At 42.6% G+C, this 23,687-nt stretch overlaps 1 protein-coding gene across 1 annotated transcript in view; it reads right to left on the bottom strand.

Moving 5' to 3' along the window:
* The window catches only part of LOC104518099 (protein phosphatase 1 regulatory subunit 12B), a gene marked incomplete at both ends in the record, with an annotated part of 39,630 nt that extends 16,279 nt beyond the window's left edge, over positions 1-23,351 (bottom strand). The window contains 10 exons of the mRNA XM_010177449.1: positions 1,399-1,584; positions 2,115-2,300; positions 7,590-7,712; positions 9,494-9,576; positions 10,382-10,579; positions 13,698-13,807; positions 18,393-18,538; positions 19,103-19,182; positions 21,560-21,634; positions 23,207-23,351. Of these exons, the coding sequence (XP_010175751.1) occupies positions 1,399-1,584; positions 2,115-2,300; positions 7,590-7,712; positions 9,494-9,576; positions 10,382-10,579; positions 13,698-13,807; positions 18,393-18,538; positions 19,103-19,182; positions 21,560-21,634; positions 23,207-23,351 (1,332 nt within the window). The remainder of the gene's footprint in view (positions 1-1,398; positions 1,585-2,114; positions 2,301-7,589; positions 7,713-9,493; positions 9,577-10,381; positions 10,580-13,697; positions 13,808-18,392; positions 18,539-19,102; positions 19,183-21,559; positions 21,635-23,206) is intronic.
* Between the last annotated feature and the right edge of the window lie 336 nt (positions 23,352-23,687).

The following is a 23,687-nucleotide window of genomic DNA, read 5'->3' as shown; positions in this document are numbered from 1 at the left end:
ACACCAAGCCAGCTGACCCCTAGCAAAATGACAAGGAGCATACAGAGGGACGCCTAATATTAAACCTAAGTGTTCTTACAGACAAAGAAGACGCTCTGCAGTAGCTATTTCAAACTATCTCCCCGCATACAGATTTGATGACCGTGGCTCATCCAGAATGCTCGCGATACCTTCAGAGCACTCCCTGTGCTAGCTCTGGAAAAAAAGCCCAAACAGCATTAAAAGTTTGAGTATTTTCCAGATAGCACAGACCACCTTCTCTCTTGGATCTGCTGCAGCCAAAGCAAAGAGAAGCCGGCGGCAGGCATGTCCTCCCTCCACAGGAGAGGTGACGTGGCTGACTGCAGATTACATGGCACTGCTGAGCTCTATCATCTTTATCTTTGCAAGCTGATAATTTCCATTAGTGCTTTTCACATCCTTTGGCTTCAAGCCATTTAAAATATGTCAAAGTACTAACACCACTCAGGAAGGTCTGTATTTTAAGAAGTTATTATTTTAGTTTGGAAGAATCTAATTACAGAAAACACTCCGTGAAGTGGTTTCTAAATAGAAACACACAGTTCATTGCTGGATTTTATTTATTATCATTCACTTTCATCCGAAGAGACAGATTTTGCAAAAGTTAACCTCTTTGCAGGAATAAATATGGATCGTTTGATATTCTGTACTTAAATGCACACGGTAAATTTCCTTTGAAACAAGTACCGGCTACCCCAGGTTTATATTTCTCCAGTCTTAAAATAACATCACATGATAAGAAAGAGATGCCACCACCCAGATTCAGAGTAATTCAAAATGCTGCTACTGCTGGAATAGCCTCGGTTGCACTTTTGCCTCTGTGCTGAGTCTTCCTTCATAGTCAATCAGAAGAAACGTGTGCTGCCAGAGTCCACCTCCCCCGTATCACACAGCTACACGCTCCAGGAATGTTTGTTTTCTCCCACTAGCTACAGAGGGAATCTAGGGGACTTGGGCAGCAAAGATGTTTCCATCGGGGCACATGTATCAACTGAGCAGAACCAGAGGGATGGATTTGATCTGAATGTGTCTCAGTCCAACACTCTTTTCTGGACAGGATTCATGTTACAGAACAGCTACTGTGCTCCTGCGCTGGCTGTCCCTCTAGACACACAGGCTGTAGGGACTGAGATTAGTAGCTGAGATGACTATTGAAGGAAAAGGCTGAGATACTGAGGAGACAAGTAGAAAATTATGAAACTAAATTTAACCTACAATCCAGTGATGACTCGGTTCAAAAATTTAAGATGGAGCAGGGGCAGCAGCCTGTAACTCCCCATGGCACCTAAGGAACCCTTCTCACACCCCCACCATCACCACCACGTGAGACCTGACGACAGAGGAGGACCGACACACACCGGCACTCTGCTCACTAACCTTCTGCGCTCCCTGGCTTCCTCAGCTGAGAAGTCCTTTCCTGTAGTTGAGGCAGCACTGGCATTCGCAATACCATTAGCAGAGCCGAGTACAGCACGATTTGTGATTACACCTAGGGGGGTGCTAGCAGAGATGCCCTCTGTATTTTTCTCTACAGCAGAATCAGTTTGTTGCCTGAAAGGGGCTCTGAAATAGAGAAGACATAATGGAAAGCAAAGCAAGTGAACTCAACTGCTGAGCAAGACCAGCCACCTCGAGGGAGCACTGACAGTTCATTCTCCTCGTTCAAGACTTGTGGTTTTGTAGGGGACAGCACACATTAAAATGAGTTTTTAAAAACTTGTAGAAGAATAAACAGGAGGAATTAATAGTCTTCACATCCCTGTTTGTAGCAAAAATGATTAGAAAATGTACCTGGTGAATAAGCAGAAGGAATGAACTCCAAGAGCTTGTACCCTGAACGCCCAAGAGCAGCCTGAGCAACGCATCGTGTCTCTAACAGGGAAGCGAGAGGACACAACTGACCACTCCAGCGAGTGAAGAGGCTAAGGTCACATATGGGAGCTGGTGCACACGCACTACTGAAACTGTCCAACAAAACCATTCTGGGATTTCTTATCAGGAAACACACTTCCAATCCATAATCCACTCCAGAATTCAGAACTTCCAACCCAAATGCTGATTTCTGCAGTGTTATCTCAGCTGTGAGCCGTTACCTGGTATACTGGCGGGCTGATGCAGTAGCGTTCGCACCGAGAGATGTGGGACAGGAAGAGACAGGTTGCCACGGGGTGCCCAATGAGGTAGATGACCCAATGGTAGTGGGTGAGGTAGCTAGAGATGTATTGCGACTGGCTGAAATGTAGGGACTGCTGAGGTCACTACTTCTACCAAATGAAGCACTGTAAAACATCACAAAATCACGTCCTTCAGAGCACAGTAAATATTCAACAGAACATCCCCACAGCTGGGCTCTCAGCTGGAAAGGGAGCAGGTTTGACATCTTAGCAAAACGTGTGCGAGGAGATTAGAGGACACTGGAGCTGCTGCAGGTCATGAGCACTCGCAGCACCTTTCTTAGCCAAGCCCAGCTGAGTTTCAGTGAGAGAATAACGGCGTGGAGGGGAGTTGGTGAAGACAGGGAAGGGAAAAACCCTACCGCAGTGAAAGCGGCACACAGAGAGCACTCGTGTCCTGGGGAAAGGCAGAAACAATGAGCAAGGATGAGGTTGCTTAAAGCAGGGAAGGAGAGAGTGACATAAGCAGGTCTGGCTGCATCACCTCCTAAGGATGCCCAGGACTTCCCATTTTAAGAACTTGTTTTCAGTGGTTTAGAGCTTTGGCAAAGATGATCAGTTCAGGTTTTATTTTTCTTTAAGGCATATCTGGCACAAACTCTGTATTTCTGGAAAACAGCTAGCAAAAGTGTCCAAAAAATATTCAAGAATGAGTAAGGGAAATACATATTTTGCCAGTTTAAAACGAAACCCTTAAAACCATTATTACTGAAAAGCTCTAAGTGTTTTAAGTGCTCATGCTCCGGAGAAGAAACAGGAGAAAAGGAGAAGGGCTCTCACACGAGATGTACCCTTTCACTTTTTCAGAGAAAATCCACCCTAAGTGGGAGAAGTTGCCCACCCCTAAAAACAGACTTGATGAAATCTGGTCAAACCTCCTTATTTCATGTGCCAGATCCCCACAGACAGGCTGCTCGTCGTCTGCACGGAGCAAACGAGCATGTATGCATGATCCAGGACCCTGCCACGCCTCTCCCAGCAACTGGTATTCCCGGTTGCTACTGGTCAGACTGGGCTGTCTGCAGGATCAAAGGCTGGGGAAGGCTGGGAGGCTGCCTCTCACTTCCTGCATCCCAATGACTCCCATGCCAGTGCCTATGGAGGAAAGTGGTTGCACCAGGAATAAAAGCTGACCTAGAGGAAAAGCAGACTGGGATGAAGAGCTGCAGGTTTATGGAAAAGCCAGGGACAGCAGACTGGAACTGGAAGTCAACACTAGAGCAAGAGTCAGAGGGAGCAGCCTGAGGCTGAAATAAACTTGAAAGGGGCAGGACAACAGCCAAGGACAGGAGGTTGGAGGAAGGATCCAGCCCGATTCACTCAGGCACCCAATTTACAAATCAGTTTTATATGCCAAGGCCCCCAGCCAGCCCAGAACAAGCAGCTGGTCCCTAGACAGCCAAAGGAGAGAATGGGGCATCCTGGAAGGTCTCCACAGGGAGGAACCTTACATGTGGGCTCTTCAGTTGATGGCTGCTGGCCATATCCAGGTCACAAAGGAACAAGTAAGTTATTGTCACCAGGTAGCAACCTCCAGTGGACCCTAAACAAAGCTTCCTCTGGAAAGCTGGCCCTGCCCGGAGCATGGGGGAGCAGGAAGTCCTGTTGGAAGCAAGTGCTCCCTTCTTGGCTCTCTGCATCAGAGGAACAGACCAAGCCCTGGAGATAGGCTGGAAGGAGGGTGAGAGTATGGAGCTCAGCTTGGCTGGTGTGGGCGTGCAGAGCAAGCAGCTGTGAAGTTGCAGAAATGAGTGTACTGAGGAGATGATGGCAGCAGAACGTGCACCAGGGGAAGGAACAAGAAGAGCAGCAGGGGAAAAGGTGGTGACAACCCCGGGGGGAGCAGGGTTGATGTGGCACCATCCTAGGAGAGCCCAAGGCAGAGAGGCTGGGGCAGGAGGGGGGGCTGCAAAAAAGAGAAGGAACTTGGTCAGGAAGGGAGGACACGGGAGGGTTATTAAATAAGACCTGACAAGGACTGTGTTTCAGAAGGGAAAGGTGATGGGTGAAAAGGGGAGACGAGAGGATGGAAGTAGCACCAGGTGCCTGGGAGAGCAGAGATGTGGGGGGGCTGAGAGGGGAAGGAGGAGGAGGAGGAATGGAGGAAAAGAGCATGGTGATGGCGTTGTGCCAACTCCTACATGCACAAACCCCGGGTCAGAGAAACGTGGTGCTGAGGCATCACACACACACTCCTGCTCACAAGAAGGGAGCCAAGGCATTGCCAGCTCTACAAGCATTGACCTCCCCGCCCTGTCACCTTCCCTGGGTGGCACTGCACAGTTTGAGGAGGACCCTAAGGCATTTATTCAATTGCTCACATTCGATCTGAACAGAAAATTGCAAGAAAAAGGTTAGCTGGGGAATCCTGTTAATTAACAGCTGTGTTCATATGAATCTGTAAAAGGGAGGATTATGAGTTTATGCTAAAGAATTCAACTTTAGAAATAAAAACCAGGCACTGACACACTGCTACTCGTTCTCTCACATAATCACCATAACATAACCATCAGGGAATGAGCAATGAAATGGAAAGCAACATTTAAAATCAGTAAAAATAAATACTTCTGAAAACAGCTAAACCAAGTAGAATTAAAAATCTTAAAAACCTTCAAAACCTTAAAAAGCTTCCACATATGCTAATCAAAAAAGCTTGCACAAAACACATAGCTATTTTTTTTTAAACAGACTGCCATAGAGTATTGCAGAGATCAAAATGGGACTTGCTTCCAGCAGTTGGCCACAGCGGTGGCTATTATGAAGAACAATAACCCCTGGCTTCTAAATCTGTGATTGCTGGAAGCAAGGAGAGTGCGGGAGGTGCAAGACTGCTCTTAAGTTATCCTGGCCTTTAAAACTCGTTCTTCAAAACCAATTGCTCTCAGAAACAGAGTCTGGACTGCATGGACTGTTGGCCTGACACTGTGATTGATGGTTTTTATGTCAACAAAACCAGTAAGAAGGCATATATGCAAATATGTAAAATGAAGGAAAAACTAACTGTGCGAAAAAGTGAGTTCACTGTGGTGTGTGTTCCCTTCCTGTGAGGCATCACTTGTGACTGATAGCAAGGAAAAGATGCTGAATTAATTCAATCTGCCGTGGCAGTTTTCCTCCAAATCCTTTAATATACAGGCAAAGTGAACTGGCTGTTTAAAGGTCAATATGCACTAAACTGGAGAACAGGCTGTCAGAACAGGGCTTTCTGAATTTTTGGGCTCATGATACACCCATAGAGGAAGCAGAATGAATGACAGTCACTACCATTACAGAGAGAGCTTTAACATTTGCTTCAACGAAAGCTGAAGAACATTTGCAACTGTGCTGCAAGTTATTTTGTTCCCTTTTAGAAGAAAAGCCATTTTCAGCATCTTAAGATGATCTGTTGCTGTTGTTTACTCTTTGTTTGGGGGTTGTATAAAGCACTTGGAGAACATAATGAGGTATCTTTATGGAGATTAGTTAAATGCTAAGGCAAAGGGGAAACACACAGTACAGAAGTCATCCTCTCAGTGATATCCAAGTATGGCATGTTCACTGTAATTCTTCCTCTCCCAGAATAAGCTTTTATCTTTTGGGGCTGTGTTGAGAGTTTTGTTACCACTTGTAAATGACATATCCTTCACAGGCAGGCAGGTTCCCTTCCTCAGCTTACAGCCTGATGTACAAGGCTGAAGAAATCAGAGGTTCAATATGGTTACATCTAATTTCTCTGGGCTCTCCTATAGAAAACCATTTGGGATAGAGGTCAAATTGATCATGATTTTAATGTTGGTACATAAAATGCAAACCCATTGATCACTTTTAAAAAAGTACACTTTATTCCTACCTGGCAAAGCTATTCTCTGTAATTGTTTGTAAACCAACAGTCTCCTATGAAAGGCCAGAATTCAGCCTTTGTGACAAGACATCGGTACTGCTGAAATTCCACTGCCAGCCAAAACCTTCCTTAGTCTCTGTACAGTTTAACCAAGGAAATACAGTGCAACTATGTGAATGTAATACTAAATCTGGTTCTGGATTAGCTGAGATCAACAGGCAGTGTCTGTAAAATTGCAACGGACAGCCACGTGAGTGACTGGACTGTCTCTCAGACTAGGGAACAGTAAGGCATGTCAGCTGCAAGAGGTAAAATTTTTCCAATGTAATCAGCTCCAGCTTGTTGGACTGCCTTTAGAGAGAAACAAGCTACGGAGGCTGGCCTGTCATCATGTCCCAGGATAGATGTGAAGTCACTGGAATGGATCAGGAGAAGTCTACTGCTTGAAGTGGCTCTCTGTTTCACCTTTTGTGGAAATGGGTCTCTATGTGCTTAGCAATTGGACAGACACATCCTCGAGCACAACTTACCTCTGCCAGCATAAGTACTAGAACACAAAAAATCCGCCTTTTCCCAAATATCTCAAGCAATCATTCCATCTTTAAGACAGATAATTAGTTCAGGGTCTAGAATTTGGTGAAACACAATCTAAAACCTTGAAATATTTCTGCCCTTTTCCTCAAGCACAGCTCAAAGGCTTTGTGGTGGGACATGTTTATACATGCTGTTCTGATGGTTTCCAGTATTAGCTAAAATAAAGGTGAGATGATGGCACTGTACCTGCACAAAGGGCTGAGCCTCCTCCTCACAGCTGAGATGAAAACTCAGTAATGTATTGTTTGTTTTAATAGAACAGAGCATTGAGTCACCTCATCAGAGACAGCCATTAGCTGGTACTTCAAGGAAAATGAGCCTCTGCCTTCCAAAGGGGTAAAAAATGCTGCCAATTAAAGCAGTTCTGCACAGGACTCCTTTCCTGATTCTGCTTGGCCAGTTTACCAACAACCAGCCTCTACCATTTCACATACACTGTGCAGAAACTGCTTCCCTAGTGCCACAGGAAGATGGTTGGAGACATCAGTCTTAGTCCTTAGCAAGTGCTGTAAGTCACGCACAAGAACACCGTCACTTTCCTGATAATGATGCCATAAACATGGACTAACATAAATCAAAACCAGAGATAAGCTGCAACTTACCTGTCAATAGCTATCTGAACAACGCTTTCAGACTGTAATTACTTTATTCTCTTTTTATGATCAATTTTGGTTTTATTATCTAACCATAATACTAGCATAAAACTGAGAGAACACTTTGCATTTGAGTTATGTGAGCAGGAGTATTTAAATTCAGTTCAGCAATTTACAAATCAACAAAAATGATGGCCTTTAGAAAATACTATTTGGCATGACAAATGTCAGCAAATCTTAATTTCTACCTCCTGCTCTCAGCAGAAGAGGGTCCCAAGGCCAGTGACACTGATGCAGTAAGCAGCAAGCAAGAGGTTGAAGTTTGGGAGGCATGTTAAGAGTAGAAGTGACCACCTGGGAACCCACGTAAGACAGAACTGGACCTACCTTTTCAAGTAGGTAGATACGTAGGTAGTAGGTGCACCAGAGTGGGGAGCTTCGTTTCCCTTGGATTCATCCCTCCACGGCCGGGTGTAAGAGCCGCTCCGGACGAGGTTAACAGCTGATTCCCTAATGCAGGAGAGAGCACAAGGGTTGTTTAGAAAAACTTTTGGAGTGTGCTTTTGGCCCCTTTACAATTCCACAACACAAATCCTTCCCTTACACCTATGGGCACTGGTATTCACAGGTGACAACTCATTGAAACACCTCTTCTGGCCTTAACATTGGTTTCTGTCATTGCCAGCTGTATTATTAATCATCATAGAATGAATGAATCATAGAATGGTTTGGGTTGGAAGGGACCTTAAAGATCATCCAGTTCCAACCCCCCCGCCATCAGCAGGGACACCTTCCACTAGATCAGGTTGTTTGGCATAAAGAGGAACAAGGTTCTATTTAGTCAGAAAAATTGCAATTTAAATGTAGATTGTCCATAAAAGTAATTTATCATACTAAATAATGGCATTTGATATTCTCTCTGCCATCTTGTATCAAACAACACTGCAGAAATGGACAGATATTGCAATGCAGGGGAAGTTTTCTTCTCCCAGTATCCAGGCAATGACAGTAAAGCAATTCAGTATGGCAAATCCTTTGCTACACTCAGCAGCAGAAAACAACATACAAAATGTCTGGCAAGATCTAAAACTACTCGACAAGTTACCAATAAATTGCTAATAGTCGTATTTATCCCAGGGCCCCTTTTCCTATCACACACAGGCAGTATGTCCTAATATTTGCTGGTCTTGGACAGGACCTCGAGCTTGTAATGCAACACAAGTCCATTCACTCATCAGCCTGCCATTATTTTTCATTTTTCAATTTTCATGTCCATGCTGATGCCCTTTCAGACACCTGTAGGTTCCATGAAGTGAATCTCAGCTGTTTTGAAAGGAAAGAATATTGGGAAAAATCTGTCCTACACAGTATGTCTGGGCACATCTGTTCCTGCAGGCTAATTCTCTCTCCTCGTTCTCTACTTTACCAAGGAAAGGACACTTAGCAGCAGGCAGCTGGATACCCACCCAAAATGAGCCACTGCCAAAACTGCTCAAGCTTATCAGCAGACACAAATTGTCTGCTAAAGTCTAAATCACCGTGACTGGCTGAGATTAAGCAAGAACACAGCAGGGAGGTTCCAGCAAAAGATCAGCAAAGAGTCTCAAACTGCTGAAATTCTCTCAGGGTGGTCATCTGCTGGGTCTTCCACAACAATTACAGTTCACAGTGACTTCTCTATATGTGCTCTTCTCCCATGATTGTGCAAGTGGCTGGAAATGAGGCTAAGCTCAAGGTTTTACTCCTTCTAGCACAACCTGTGAAGAACCTGTTTGTAGAGATTAGCTCCTCAAAAATATCTTGAGATACTAGACATGTATCCCATTTATATTGTGGTTCTGTCCAGGAGCAATTATACACATTTACCATGAAACAACCCCTGCAATGAAACAGCTCCATAGAGCAGAGAGTTCACAAACTCAAGTGAATCAAAAAAATGACAGATGTGTGCACAAAGGTGACTATTCAGCAAGCGACAGAAGTACAAGTGTAGGTGCCAGCTACAAAATGAGGCACTTGCATATAAAAGGGAAAAAATATGCATAAATCTAATTTCCTGGATGGAGACTGTATATGTAAGAATACTGGAGTGGAGAAACCAGCCCCTTGCCCCGCTCACCTAAATGAAAAGCAACATACCAGAACTTTTATAGAACAGAGAGAACCCTTGATATTGTGAATTCCTGTGTACTTGTGACTGCTGAGAAAATACATAAAGCAGGAATATAGAGAAAAGGAATTCCAGAGCAACTATCAACAGGACAGAAGCTGAGCATTACGTTCAGTCTCACCTGTTTTCTTTTTCTTCTATATCGCTCGTACTGCTGAGTCTTCTGGGGGCTATTGTAGCAAGATAGCTCTTGTTATCTTTATCCTGGTGAAGCAAAGAAGGACTTCAACTGCACATCTGTTACACTTCCAGCTTGTTCAGTGACAAGTACATTCATGTTCAAATTTCTTCAACTAAGAAAGCATTCTCCTGTCTAAGGACAACTGGTTTAAGGCATTTTCTTGGACAACACAATCCACAGCGTAAAACTATCAGTTCTGAAAATAATTTCCTGAAGAGCACACTAATGAATAAAGGCAGCTTCTAACTAGAACTACCTATAAATCATAGAATCACAGAAGAGTCTGGGTTGGAAGGGACCTTTCAAGGTCATCTAATCCAGCCCCCCTACAGAGAGCAGGGACATCTTTAACCAGATCAGGTTGCTCAGAGCCCCATCCAACCTGACCTTGAATGTTTCCTGGGATGGGGGAGCAAAGCTATAGCGAGTGAATACATGGGATAGGATTCACAGATACAGCTGGTGGATACAGGAAGAATCCATATAGATGACAGTGAAGCAGTATTTCCACTGCAGGTATGTGCTACTGTCTGGATTAGATCTTTTCTGGTAAAGAATGGGCCATGCCAGACCTTTGTTCACCAGCAGCCCACTCCAAACTGAGCAGGAATTATATCAAAGGAGCATTAAACTCCAGTTCTGCAAGAACAACTGATATGATAGGTATAATTTCCAAAAGGAAAAAAAAAATGAGGGAGACCCAAGTGTGTTAGGGATACAAACCCCAGCAGTAACTCAAAACGAAAGGGAAAGGGTCGTAAACCTGTGAGGTAAAGTCTGCTCAACTCAGATGGCACTACAACATCCTTGCTGAAATGAAAGCCAAACCTTCTCTTTGTTGTCCAATAATGCAGATATCCGAGGACTTGACGAAGAACGATAGATAGAAGAAGTCTTATCTCTCTGTGCCTCACGAGTAGCAGCGACTTCACTCAACATGTTGTGACTGCCAGTCTTCCGTAGCCCCAGCCGCCACGACGAAGGTGACTCATCCTTCTGCTCGTCTGACTTGCTGAGCCAACTGAACTGTAGAAGAGAAAAAGGGACATTTGGAAGAAGTAAGAGCACTGCAAGGCACAATCTAAGTTCTGAAAGTGTTTCAACAAGCCCCAATTTTTGCTGGGCTACACTTGTAAACACAAGATGGAGTGACTTTGATTTCTTGCTTAGCTTTAATTACAGGAGACAGCTCAAGGTGAACTCACAAGGATGCAAATTGCTGTCGTGCCCTCATCCCCAAGGACAGACGATGAAAGAAATCTTGTGTCATTGTGCAGCTCCCTTTGCCTACACAATGCCCTCCTCCAGCTTTGCAAAAAGAATATAAGGAACAATGAAGCTTTTATTAGCACCTGTTTAAGAAGAGGGAATTATTCAATAAAGGCAGAAAACTGAAAAAAGTAATCAACTCTTTTGGGACTATCTGCAAATAAAACCCTCACACAGATCAAACTGGAGAGGGTCCAGGAGAAGCCAGTAAGATCATCAGGGAGCTGGAGCACACAACACGTAAAGGGAGAGACCAAGAAAACCTGGCTTATTTAGCACTGAAAAGAGAAGGCAAAGAAAGGATTTAATTGCTCTGCTACCTGGGGAGGTGGGATGTACAGAGGATATGGAACCAGACTTCTTCTCAACAGTCTACAGTGAAAGAAGGAAGAACAGACACAAGTTCCAACACAGGACATCCTAACTGACATGAAGGAAGACGTATCTCCTGGTAGGAGCGATGCTGCACTGGGACAGGGAGCAAGAGAGTGGGGCATCTCCATCCTCAGAGACTTTTCAATGCTCAGCTGAGCTCAGGTACTTCAAAGGAACATGACACAGGCTTGAAGCTGGCCCTGCTTTGAGCAAGAGGTTGGACTAGAGGCTTCCAGAGGCCTGTTTTAGCCTAAACCTTTCCATGGTCAGGTAACCGCGTATCCTGTACATGCTACAGAATGGACCTTCATGCTTTCTGTTACATGAAGCACTTCTGACAAGCATATGTTATTCCTCAAATACACAACTGCTTAAATGTACAACTTCAGTTATAGTTATCAAGTCTTACAAAAAGATGCCTACTGCATCAAGAATGGAGCCTGGGCACCCCAAGAGATACTTCTACAAAGACAGCAGTCACCACTGAGTTGTATAGAAAATAAAGCAAACAAAATATTAGGAATTACTGTGACAGAACAGAATAGAATGCACACCACCATTATGCCCCCGTGTTAACTCAGGCTACAATCACACCTTTGATACCACGCACAGTTCGGCTCTGCAGCTCAAAAGCAGTAAAGAAGAAGGAGAAGAGATTCAGAGAAAGGCAACAAGAATGAGCAGAGCAAGAGAGCTTTTGTACAAGGAGTTATTCAGTGTATCAGGAGTCTCCAGGCTGAAATATGACCAAGGTACACAGAATCCTCAGCGGTACATAGAAGGGTGATTGATTATTCCTTGTTCTTTCCCATAAAGGAACTAGGGGCAGCAAACAAAACCAGGACATGGCAGGCTTAAAGAAGCAGGTGCAGGAAGCTCTGTATAACATGTAATTAAGCTGAAGAACCTTTTGCCACTGGACACTAGAGGAACCCAAAAAGCACTCAAAATGGGCACTCAAAAAGCAACTGCATGAATTCATAAAGGAAAAGTCTAACAGGTTGTACTGAATATGAAAAATACCACAGGTTCAGCAAATCCTTGAAATTAAAATTGCTAGGAGGTGGGAGAAAAGTCCAGCTAGAGTCTGTCTTCTCTGGGATCTTTGGATGGCCACTGTCAAGGGCAGGATATTGGGATAGACAAGGCTTTCAGTCAAAGCTGATATAAGCGTTATTATAACATATTCTACATAACAGAAAACATCTGACATTATCCAAAATAAATGAAGCTACTGGGGAGCTCTGCTCTCAAACTCACTGACTCAAGACTGCAAAGATAAAATCATCACTGCAGTATTTTAGCAGTGTTTCTTAGCTAATGCTATTTTAATGCAGATGCACAGAGTTAGTCTCCTGTACTCCACTAATTCTAGCACTTCTAGTCTACTGAGCTACACAGCTCCAACACTTTAATGTAGTTTTGACACTTTCCTCAGAGAAAGCTCAAATCCACAGTAAAAGCTGCCTTCTGTAGTTTCTGAACAACATAGGAACAGTAAATATTAATAACTCCACAAATGGAGGGCAACACAAGCACTCGTATTTTCACACATAAAACCCAATCTGACAAAGAGAGTTAGAGAGAAATCAAACACATAAGAGAAGGTAAAGCAGCAGGTAAATCTTAAGTGGCTGAGGTCAAATAACTGCTTTGCACACAGGTCCTCTCCTACACCCTAACAGCCTTATTTTCTGGGTTAAACAGCTCAAATGAGTGAGCGCATATTTTGTTTGATGTGAATGAGAAGTCAGACTTAGTAGCATGTCAAAAATAAAAAATTGTGACTAAGCAAGAAGCAGTTTCCCTCTAACATGTACCTAGTGCTTCAGACTTTGGCAAGGTGCCTGCATTGTATATCTGTCCTCCATATTCTGGTGTAAAAAGAAACCAGAAGCGTTAAGATACCAGTCCTCAGCAGAACAGAGTCTCCTGGTGCCATCTAGCTGAGTGACATGAGAGCTGGAGAATTCAGATAAGATTTCAGTAACTCCACCTTTAAAAAGCTTTCATACCCAGCTATCTTGTCAGATGCAAACTTTATCCTCACTGCTTACTGGGCCGTAACATCATGCCACTGAATCAATGGAGTTTGGCAAGTTGGAGTCACTTTGGATGATGATGCCAAATTCACTGCTGCTACATCAGCAGGAGCCAGCGTTGGTGAAAGATCTGCTGCTGGTTAGAGATTGGCATCAACCATCTCAGACCTGACAGTGAAACAAAGCGCTTGTGGTAAGCAGGGTTCCTCTTGGGAACAGCGCGATTTGCTTCAGAGGGTAAGAGATTCAGGAGAAACGTTATCGTACAAACATCCTCCTTTGTGCCAGCCCTGTACTGGTGTTAACACAGCATCTTTAGCAAAACTGCATACTGTCATGCTTTCCTAAATTCACGTCTTGCAACTCCTCTGAAAATTGGTTTCAGAGCATCCATCTCCCAGAATAACCTGCTGCTTCCAAGCTCTGTTGGAGTCCCCATCGATTCCAAATTCACTTACTCTTCTGGCAGATGCAGTGAAGGAGTTGGGCTCGGGTGGTGGTATTTGCTCAGTGATGCTAGGCCTGGTTTCATGGCTGGAGTGGTTGGCAAAGGGCTCTTCCTTCCTTTCTACAATTTTAAACAAGAAGAGAAACCAAATGTTTCAGTATTGCACTTCCAAGGCCCTTCTTTACAAACACAGTGTGCACTACACTCAAGTTCAGAGTCGCTGTGACCTCAGTACACTTTAGATCACAAAGGTGATGTCAGTGCCAAGGCTGAGCAGGGCTTTCTGCAAGGAGGCTTTCTACTTGATAAAAAATAAGATGGATACATTTATCTGGCAAAGCTTCGGAATTTGATCCCCACAAACAAGCACAGTCTTTGCAGAAAGCACCTTAAGGAGGACAAACAGATTTTTTTTGTTTATTCACAATTTTGTTTCTTCTCAGGGATTGTTCTTCCCTTGTAACACTGGGGGAAGAAAAGCAGAACGTGCTGTTCCTATCGCAGCGCACGGGATGCATCGCAGCACACGTCCTCGAGCAGGCCTGGCGGTGGAGGTCACTGCATGGTTCTCTGCAGTAGCTTATGCTGGTGGGCAGAATTTCTAGTCTTTTACAGCAAAATCCATTTTTTTTACATGAAGTTAGGGCTGATTCCCAACAAAAAGCTTTAACAGGGCTCAAAGCAAGCTAAGCAAATGCTATCAAAGCTCACAGCTGGCTCCCTGCTCGTTAGACAAGTGCAGTCATCCAGTATTAATTTTTTTTTTTGTATCTATGCACTTAAGAACATATACCAGACATTACCAGGGGGAGAATAAGCAGAAACTATGTCTCAGGCAATAGGTTCAACTGACATGAGTGCACAGGGCTCTAAGACAGACTATTTACCAAACACAGCCACATGCAAGGTGCCTGGGAAATGATGGATCTACACCAACAAAACAATGTTTTCCTCTCGCAGCTATGGGTGCCCCACACAGTTATGGTTTCAAAAAAACAAAGTCATTTTTAAGTGTAACCACCCAAACAGTACTAGCAAATGAGGTATGTGCAGTGAATAAAGATCTTCTATTACACAGAAAAAGCAGCTTGGTGTGGAGCATCTGTGAGGATGGCACCTTGGAGCGTGAAGATCAGTCTTTGTGAAATAACTGTTCTCACTCCTAGAATACAGGATTGAAAGGACATGGAAAACAGAAACGAGCAAGCCAAGAGAAACATTTTAAAGTAACAGGCAGTTAGCAGGACTGACAGATCCAGAGTTAAAGAGACAAAAGATTCATCTCCCCTAGGAAGGTCTGCATGATACTGAAGGCTCAGCCACCTTCCCCTCTCTTGGTGTTACCTCAGAACTTCCATCCAAGTCACCTATTTAATTTATTGAGCCTCACATGCAGGTGCATTGCACTTTCAAACAGCCCTTCTAGGAAGGGGCAGGAGATGACCCATTTCTCTTTGCAGGCCTGACCTGGCATTCAGCAGTCCATGGAAATGCACACAGACAAATAATGACACGTTTGCCGTTTGCTGATTTCTTGAGAGTGAAGCCTGTAAAACACTGCAGGGGAATCCTGGGCACTGCAGAAGGGGAGGGCAGACCTGCCCTGAGAGCCAGCAGGCTCTACAGGCTGGGCGAGATGGTGACTGGTAGCCTGTTCTGGAAGTTTCTAGCACAAAGGTCAATTTTTAAGGTCAAGCCTAATTACAAGGGTACAAGCTTAAGTGGTAATGACAGGTTGGAAAGAACTCTTAACTGTGAGCAACGTGACCGAAAGGAGTCAACTGCAGAAGGAGGACAGAGAAAAGTACCTTGTGCTGGCAGCCTGAGACACTGCCTGGCCATGAGCATCGTTGTCTTGAGGGGAGGATCTCACACTGTATTTCACTAAAATTTCAGCAATAAACATTATGAATTCCAATCAAGGGAAACAGGTCAGGATTAGCTCAATCTCCCCAAAACAAATTCGGTGAGACTGAAAATTTAGTTTACTAATTTGGCATAAATGTAATTTATCTTAAGGGTTTTTTAGGGGGATTCTTTTTTTGTTTTGTTTTTGGGTTTTTTTAAACATTGAAAACTTCCCTGGCCTACTTTAATTCACATTAATTACCTATTGTAATAGCTACCAGCACCAACAGTGACCACAAAATTTTATACTGATCTTTCTCTTGCTTATATACAACCCCATGTCCAAATTGTTAATTGTCCTCAAGATGAATAAAATGGCATTACTGCACTTAGCTTCCTTTGTTTGAAGAACACAAATTTCTCACAGATTGTAAGAAACATGGTACTCTCTGAGGCACTCCAACAATTTCACTGCTTACCTCTTCATATTTCTTCTCCTCCCACAGTCTCTGCAAATTCCACAAATTTATCGCAACCTGAGACCCTTCAAAACATTCCTCAAAATAAACCTCTGCATTATACTGCCAGATTCTACTTTGTCCTGCCTTGTGCTCAATTATCAAAGGAGTCAATTTTTTTTATTTAAAAAGATCACTCATAACAATATTTTGGCTTTTTTTCCCCTTCATCTGGACTTTGAACACTTTAGGACAACAATCATCTTCTATCTGTCCAGCACTGCTAAGAATTACAAAGCTATGTAAATATTAAATATCAGAAGAAAATTAAGAGGAATAAGGAAATAATTTCCATGTTTTCAAAAACCTCCAATATCCACCCAAGCATTTAAAAATCAGATAATAAAGCATAATTGTTCTTAACATTGTGTTTGAAACGAGTAACACTGTGACATTTATAATTTTCTATGAAAAGCTATTTTTGTGCCTACTTCTCTTTGCAGTCCTCCTACAACATGTGGGCTGATGTTGTTACCTCATGAACTTTGTTCTAAAAAGAGTACCAAAAATGTGCACCTCACTGACACATGCAACAACTGACAACCACGTCCGCACCCAGCTGGGCAAGTTCATGTTCATTGTCACAGAATCCCAGAACGGCCTGGATTGGAAAAGCCCTTTCAGATCATCAAGTCCAACCATGAACCCAACACTGACCAGTCCCCTATGACTAACCCATGTCCCTCAGCACTGTGTCTACACCACTCTTCAATCCCTCCAGGGATGGGGACTCCACCACTGCCCTGGGCAACCCCTTCCAATGCCTCAGAACCCTTTCAGCAAAGAAATTCTTCCTCACATCCAATCTAAACACAGAACCACAGAATTGCCTAGATTGGAAAAGACATTTTATTAGAGATTTGAGACATTTACAAAGTAAAGTTTCAATTCTGATTGAAATTTCTCAAAGGAGCCAATAATCTCTCTAGGAAATGAGAGCACAGGTAACAAAGCCTGAAGCTTGCTGCTTGATCGTTACTTGAAAGCTTTTTGTCTTTGATTTGTTTTAGCTTTAGTGGTTTGAAATAGTTTAGTATGATGAGCTTTGCTCAGTGAATTAACTCAATAAAAAGACCTGTTCTGCCTTTACACTAAATTTAACACTAAGTACTGTAGCACTTTCCTTGCTGAAGGACCTTATGTTTTTCCTGAATCAGTTAAAACACCACGTAGCTCCACTTCTTACAGCTCCACATACATTAGAGGTATTTTGGTCAAGCTCCTACCATGTTTACAAGAATTGGCACACAGCTATACAGGGCTGCTGTCTAGTAAAATCCTGATTTATGGAGCAAATAAATCCAAATTCTACTGCATGCCTGTGTCTACCACTGACTTCTCCACTATGTTTGTTTGATTTAAAAGCCAAAAGAGTGTTTCACCATCTTATTGTCATACCCAAATAGCTTTTGTAACTACCAGCTCTGCAAAGACCAGTCAGGATTCTCAACACCTCTCACGCTGCAATAAACATTGTAATTGATACAACTAGAACACAGGTGACAATTTCACTGGCACAAGAAGCGGGACAAAACTTTAAACTACACTCCTCTGCAAGGACTTATTTATTAGTATACTGGGATCCAGGCTAAGTTGATGTTAAAAGTAGTTTAACCATGAAACACATCATAGTCCAAGATCCATCTCTCTCTGCAGAAATATTAAGTACAAGTAAGTCTTGGCTTATTGTAAAATTAAGTATCTTTATTTAAACTTTCTGTGCTGTGCATTTGTGCTGTGTAAAATAATTAAGGAAGCCTGAGAAATTATGGAAAAAGAATGAGATTGAGATGAAGGAAGTGGGACACCAGCAATATGCTATAAAGTAAAGACTTACGTGACTCAATGCACTTAACCCTTATTTTCCACTATGTTCTGCAATTATTATAGACCACAGTCAGAAACAAGTTCCTCATCTCTGTTATTACACAGAACAGCTTCAGCCCTTCATTTCATTTCTCCCATCCAAATACAACAGGCTATTACCTTCCAACATGTTCAACTGCATTTCTACCATCTTGCAGTAACTGAAGCGTTCACCCTGAAATTGGCCAACCAGAAAAAGCCTACTGTTTAAGAACAATCTGTGAACAATGTGTTATCTTAAATTCAAGTGAGCTGGGAGTATAAATTAAAATATTATTTGCAGCTTTCTTTTTTGGAAAAATTATGCTGACTTGGGAATCAGCATTTAGATCAGCTTTTTTAGTACCCTTGCTACAGTGTTCTCCGTATTCTATACGTATACACTGGAAGTAAGACTTTCAAGATGTCTTTCACAACTAACTGATCCTCTAATATTGCTAGGCTATTAAATCCAAGACTGTACTAAGTCTTACCTGACTCCTTTTCAGCATCTGATTCTGAAGCTTCATCTTCTTCAGCTTCTTCCTCCTCTTCAGAACTAGAACTGCTAGAGTCCTTGTTCTCTTCCTCGTTTTCCAAGGACTTCAGCGTGTCTTCCTCATAAAGAATCTTCTCTTTGCTGCAAGATACAGACATTTTAAGGACTACCAGGCAAGTGAGTTATTTCTGAGTTCTACTTCTCAGGAACACATAGATATGATTTGTTACATGATGAACAAGCAAAATCCATCCATAGACTCAACATCCCAGCACTTCCAGCACTGCCCATTTGCCAGGGATTCCAATGCCAGTCTCACATTTCCTAAATTTGCAAGCATTTCTCAGTCCAAAGAAAGGTGGTGTCTCTTTTCCTAGTGCAACACAACCCATCAGCTGGGCTGTATGGCTCTGTGCAACCACAAAGACACTGCTCTCAAAACAAAGGTCAAACTGATACTCAGCAAGAGCAGGAGCTGGGGAACCAAGCACCGTCCCAACTCCTTGTTCTACCATTCAGTGGGTAGGTTAAGAAACAGCTAAAATTGCATTGAAGAGAACTCAGATTTAAAAGAAACCATGAAATGAGCACGAACAGCAGTAAACTATTTTTAAACCAGCTGAGGCCAGCTGATGCTAACAGATGAAGCTGGCCTCCTGTTACACTCTGCACAGCTCCTTTTCAACAAAGTGGAAAGAAACGTACTTGGTGAAGAGTCCACCTTGAGGCTTGCCATTCATGTCGGCTTCAATTAGCTTATTCCTCGTCTCCTTCTCACTTCGCAACTGTCAAAAAGTCCAAGCAGATTGGGGCAAGAATGAAAAGAGACATCTTAGCAAGCCACCTCAGCACAACCCGATAATCACCACAGCACAAGGTCATCCAACCTCGTTAGATAAAAAATACTGTAGATTTGTTTAACGAGCCAATGCAACAGATGCACATCTGCAAGAGCACTGGATGTTTCAGACTAGAGCTCTGTAAGGGCACAGCTATGCACCCAGCATGTCCTTAAACTCAAGCTGCAATTTAATAAAACCTCCAGAGAAGTCTGTGTCAGTCCCCACTGAGACCCAGACTCAAATCCTGACTCCCACAGTACCGTCCTGCATCTGCCCACACAGACACAGTGCTGGAGGTCTGCCCATGTGTGTTTGTGCGCCCGTGAAATCAGGTTAGATTCAGTTTATGCGCTGTACAGGCAACCGATGGATCTCCCACGAGGATGGGTCACCTCATAAATCTCTTAACTGTCAGCATAAATCATCGCACAAGAATACCTGTGATGGCTGCAGCAGCTGAGATGTTTCGCCCAGAGAGCAGCAATATGGATTTTGTCACCACTGATGGACAAAACAGGAACAAAAAAAAATTGTTTCGTGCCTTCCAGAAGCACAGAGACAGTCCAGCCAGAAAAAGGGATGGCAATTAGAGGCTCATGTTTAAGGCTGTCTCTTTTGTGTCACATCTAGCCTAGTTATTCTTTTTCTTTTGATAGGAGCTGATACCAGGCACAAGGGAATGTGGGAAAAGTTACACAGAGGCCAGCAAAGAGCCAAAATTTGGGGTAAAGCAGGTTGTTAAATAGAAGAAACTGCTGGAGCACGGAAGTGCAGGTCCATTCAAAGGTAATTCAGAGATTGGGAAAAAAAATCCAAACCCAAATCAAATGAATTGCTTCCAGCAAACAAAATCCCCTCTTTTCTTCAATAACAGCAGCAAATCTTTTAGCAAGGACAGCACATTGTTCCGCTACAAGCTTCAAATTTAAAAATATCTGATTTGAGAGCCATTCTGAAAGTGAAATAATGTATCTAGAGGAATGTTGTGGAACTGCCTATTTCATCCTTAACAGATGTAAGCTTTCTATTTTAAGTGATAAAAATGGCACATGATAAACACAGATGATAAAGTAGCATTTCTATTAAAAAATCATATCAACTAAAAAAAAAAAAAAGTGTGGTAAAATCTGGATTCTCTCTTCCCAGTTCTACTACAGCTTGTTAAACTCATTTAATAAGTGGAAAGGCCTTTATATAGTGCTGCTATATAGAGAAACTCTGTAAATCCACCCTAAAAATGGGATAGCACCCATCCAAAAACGATTTTTGGCATTGTTTTGCTTTTTATTTTCTCTTGAGGAGCACAGTTATCTCCAGAATCCTGGTGTAGTGAGATAGGAGGAAATCCAAAATACATCACTGATAGTATTTATCAACACCTCATTTAGGAAGAAGCTGATTAATTTTTAAAAAGTTTCTGTGAATGTTAAGGATGCTATTTAAGGATGACAGCAGCTGTGTTATGATCAGAGCTTGAGTTCTACCACCCACATTGTCAGTTCCTCAAAATACTTCCCTGGGTTTTACCAGCAGTGTTCTCATTATGTCTGTTTCTGAATCCAACGTTTTAAATGATACTTTCCGATTTTCATGTTTTTTAAAGAAGGGTGGTTTGTTTTTTGGAAGCACCCAAATAATTAAGTAGACCAGATGAAATAGGAAAAAATGCAATCAAAAAAGCAACTTTCTGGCTTGACGACTGGCTTTACTTTGATCAAGATCTATTTTTGCTTTCCTTTTTTATGCCAACTTTCTGCTTATAACCCCTTCCAATATCTGCATTGCATTATGAAATGGCAATTTCATATGGTTTTGAAATCAACAATTTTTTTTAGTCCAGAATTCCCTGAAGTTTCTAATTTCTTCTCACTCAATCAAAAGTCTCCCTATTTTAAGAAAGGCAGACATGGTAACAAATCTTTCTCAACACTGACAGCCTATTTCCTTAGATGCAAACACAAAGTTGACTTAGGTAATCACTCATTATGAAAAGAGCAGTTTGATGCTAGAGAGCTTGCCAGCTAACAAAGCAACTACAAAATAATAACAATCCCAAAGATGAACTATACATTCCTTACCAGTCTACATAATTCTGCATGTCAGCATGCTACTGACCTTCCTGAAGCAGTCATCCAGTTTTCTAGATTTCTAGCTATTAAAAATATTGGTGTAATTAAAGATTCCACATGAGTAATGTAAAAAAAAAAATGAAAATAGCTGGGCCTCAGCCTCACGTGTCTGTTGATACCATATGTCTTACAGAACATCCGTGTGTGAAAAGGTAATTGGAGAGGTGGAAAATGATCTGCCAGAAACTCACCACAGTCTGTTTCTTCTGCAGCATCTCTAAATGCTCAACCAGTCCCTCATCAGCCACGTCGAATGGCGTCTGGCCCTGATGTGATAAGAGAAGAGAAGAGGATATCCGATATGGCATGGTGTTAATATTCAAAAAAGCACTATTTACCAGTGAAGAACAAAAGGGAACACGCTCCACATCCTCCCTCCCCAAATACTGAGTTACAGGCTGTTTCACTCCAGAGCAGGGAAAGCCACGTGACAGTGATGGTTGTTTTATGACTCAATCCATGATCAGAGCAACCTCAGTCATGGAAATGCAGTTCCCTGATTGCTGCTGCTCCAATCTAACAGCCAGGACCAAGATATTTGAGTTTCCAGGTTTCTAAAAACAGCATTTGTACTGAGAAGGAATGTGATCAACCTGTTCTACTGTATCATCGTGTACCTGAACCTCCAGAAAGGCTGACAACCACCAGCAGGCTAAAAAATTTGGTAGCAATTCCATATCCATGGGCATTTACAAAATAAACCAGAAAAATTACTTTGTGGCACAAAATAAGAAATCAGTTACATTTTCACCATAACTAAAGCTATAATAACCATTTTATTAACAACAAATAATGAAACCTGATGGCTAGGGATCAAATAAATATGGGTTGCCTTGGCCATCTGACCGAGCAAGGTAACAATCCTTGACTGGAAAGAGCAGCAAATACAACAGAGTCTGTTTCTTTCCAAGTTGAGGACAACACAAAATCCACACACATTGTGAACAATTTGGAAAAGCACCTGATGGCACTTAAAACAAGAAAGATTCCCTGTATTTTGAATGCCAAAGAGCTCCACACACTGAAATGGCTCCTTCTCATAGAGCCATTTCCTTCACATCAGTTTCCAGGACAGACAGACGCTCTCAAACCACACAGTGCCACATTTCTCTTATCAAATCATCTCGCCTCCTTTCATTCCCTGGTGCTGTTCCAAGTACCTACAACCTCACTTCCTCCTCCAGAAGCAGCCACGGTACAAGTGAATCTGCTGCAGCAGGAAGCAGCTTACAGACACTGCCTGGACATCACAGCAGGGAAGGGAACACAAAGAACAGCCCTGGACGAGCACATGTCAGCTCTTGAAAATCCAGGGGCTCTTCAAGGAAAAACTTCTAACTGTTAGGATGAAAGAGGAAATTGTTTTGCTCTTTTTCTTTTTTTTTTTTTCTTCCATCCTATTTTTCTTTCCCTTTTTATGACCAATATTGTAGAATAGGAAAGATTTGGAGCTGCCAGTTTCTCAAGGGTTCACTAGTTTTCAGTGCCTTATACCTTAATATTAATGTATTATTTTGCACTCCAAGACTGTCTTTTTTGTTGTTGTTTCATGTGTCAGGATTACACTAAAACAGGAAGACACACATGAGCCCCCATCCTTTCTCACAACCTAACTCCTAAACTTTAATCACTGGTCTCTTCCAGCAACACATGAAATCTTTTCTGCCTTCTTCCAGTCAAGAGTCTTTATTTTCTGATGCTTTCAAATACTCCAGTGCACACACCAAAACTGCTCACCACGTAACTCTGTCATGGCGCTGGATCACGTGGCAGATAATTAAGTCAATATTCATCTGGCTATAAAAGACAATGTTGTGCCAACACCTGTGCATACTAACCAGCTTGTTCCTGATGTCCATATCACACAGTGCCTCAGCCAGGATGGAGCAAGCTTCCTTCACTCCCCAGTGCGCAGCAGCATGCAGCGGAGTCCAGCCGTCATTGTCCTGGACGTTCAAATTAAACCCAGCCTGGATCAACAGCCTGAGGAAATAAAAAAATGTTGATTTCTGCCCACCTGAGAATGACTCCTCGACACAGAGGAGTTCACATAGTGAGCCACAGAGTGGGTAACATGGTTCAGAATAAGCCAGTAGTTTCTTAACTTGTTTATTCACCTAAGCAACATCCCACTTGATGTGCTGGCAACCGTAACAGAGAAAGGCAGTAAACAAAAAGAAAAATTACTTTGCTGTAAAACCTGAGGGAATGTCTCTAATTGACAACGTTTCCTTTCAGAATGTCCTAAACTGGGAGAACACCTTAATTTCTCACAGAATCATCGTGTCTGGAAAAGACCTTTAAGACCATTGAGTCTAA

The sequence above is a fragment of the Antrostomus carolinensis genome, unplaced genomic scaffold, assembly GCF_000700745.2.
Source record: "Antrostomus carolinensis isolate BGI_N321 unplaced genomic scaffold, ASM70074v2 scaffold24090, whole genome shotgun sequence".
Lineage (NCBI taxonomy): Eukaryota > Metazoa > Chordata > Aves > Caprimulgiformes > Caprimulgidae > Antrostomus > Antrostomus carolinensis.
This window is presented reverse-complemented; position numbering and strand designations above follow the sequence as displayed.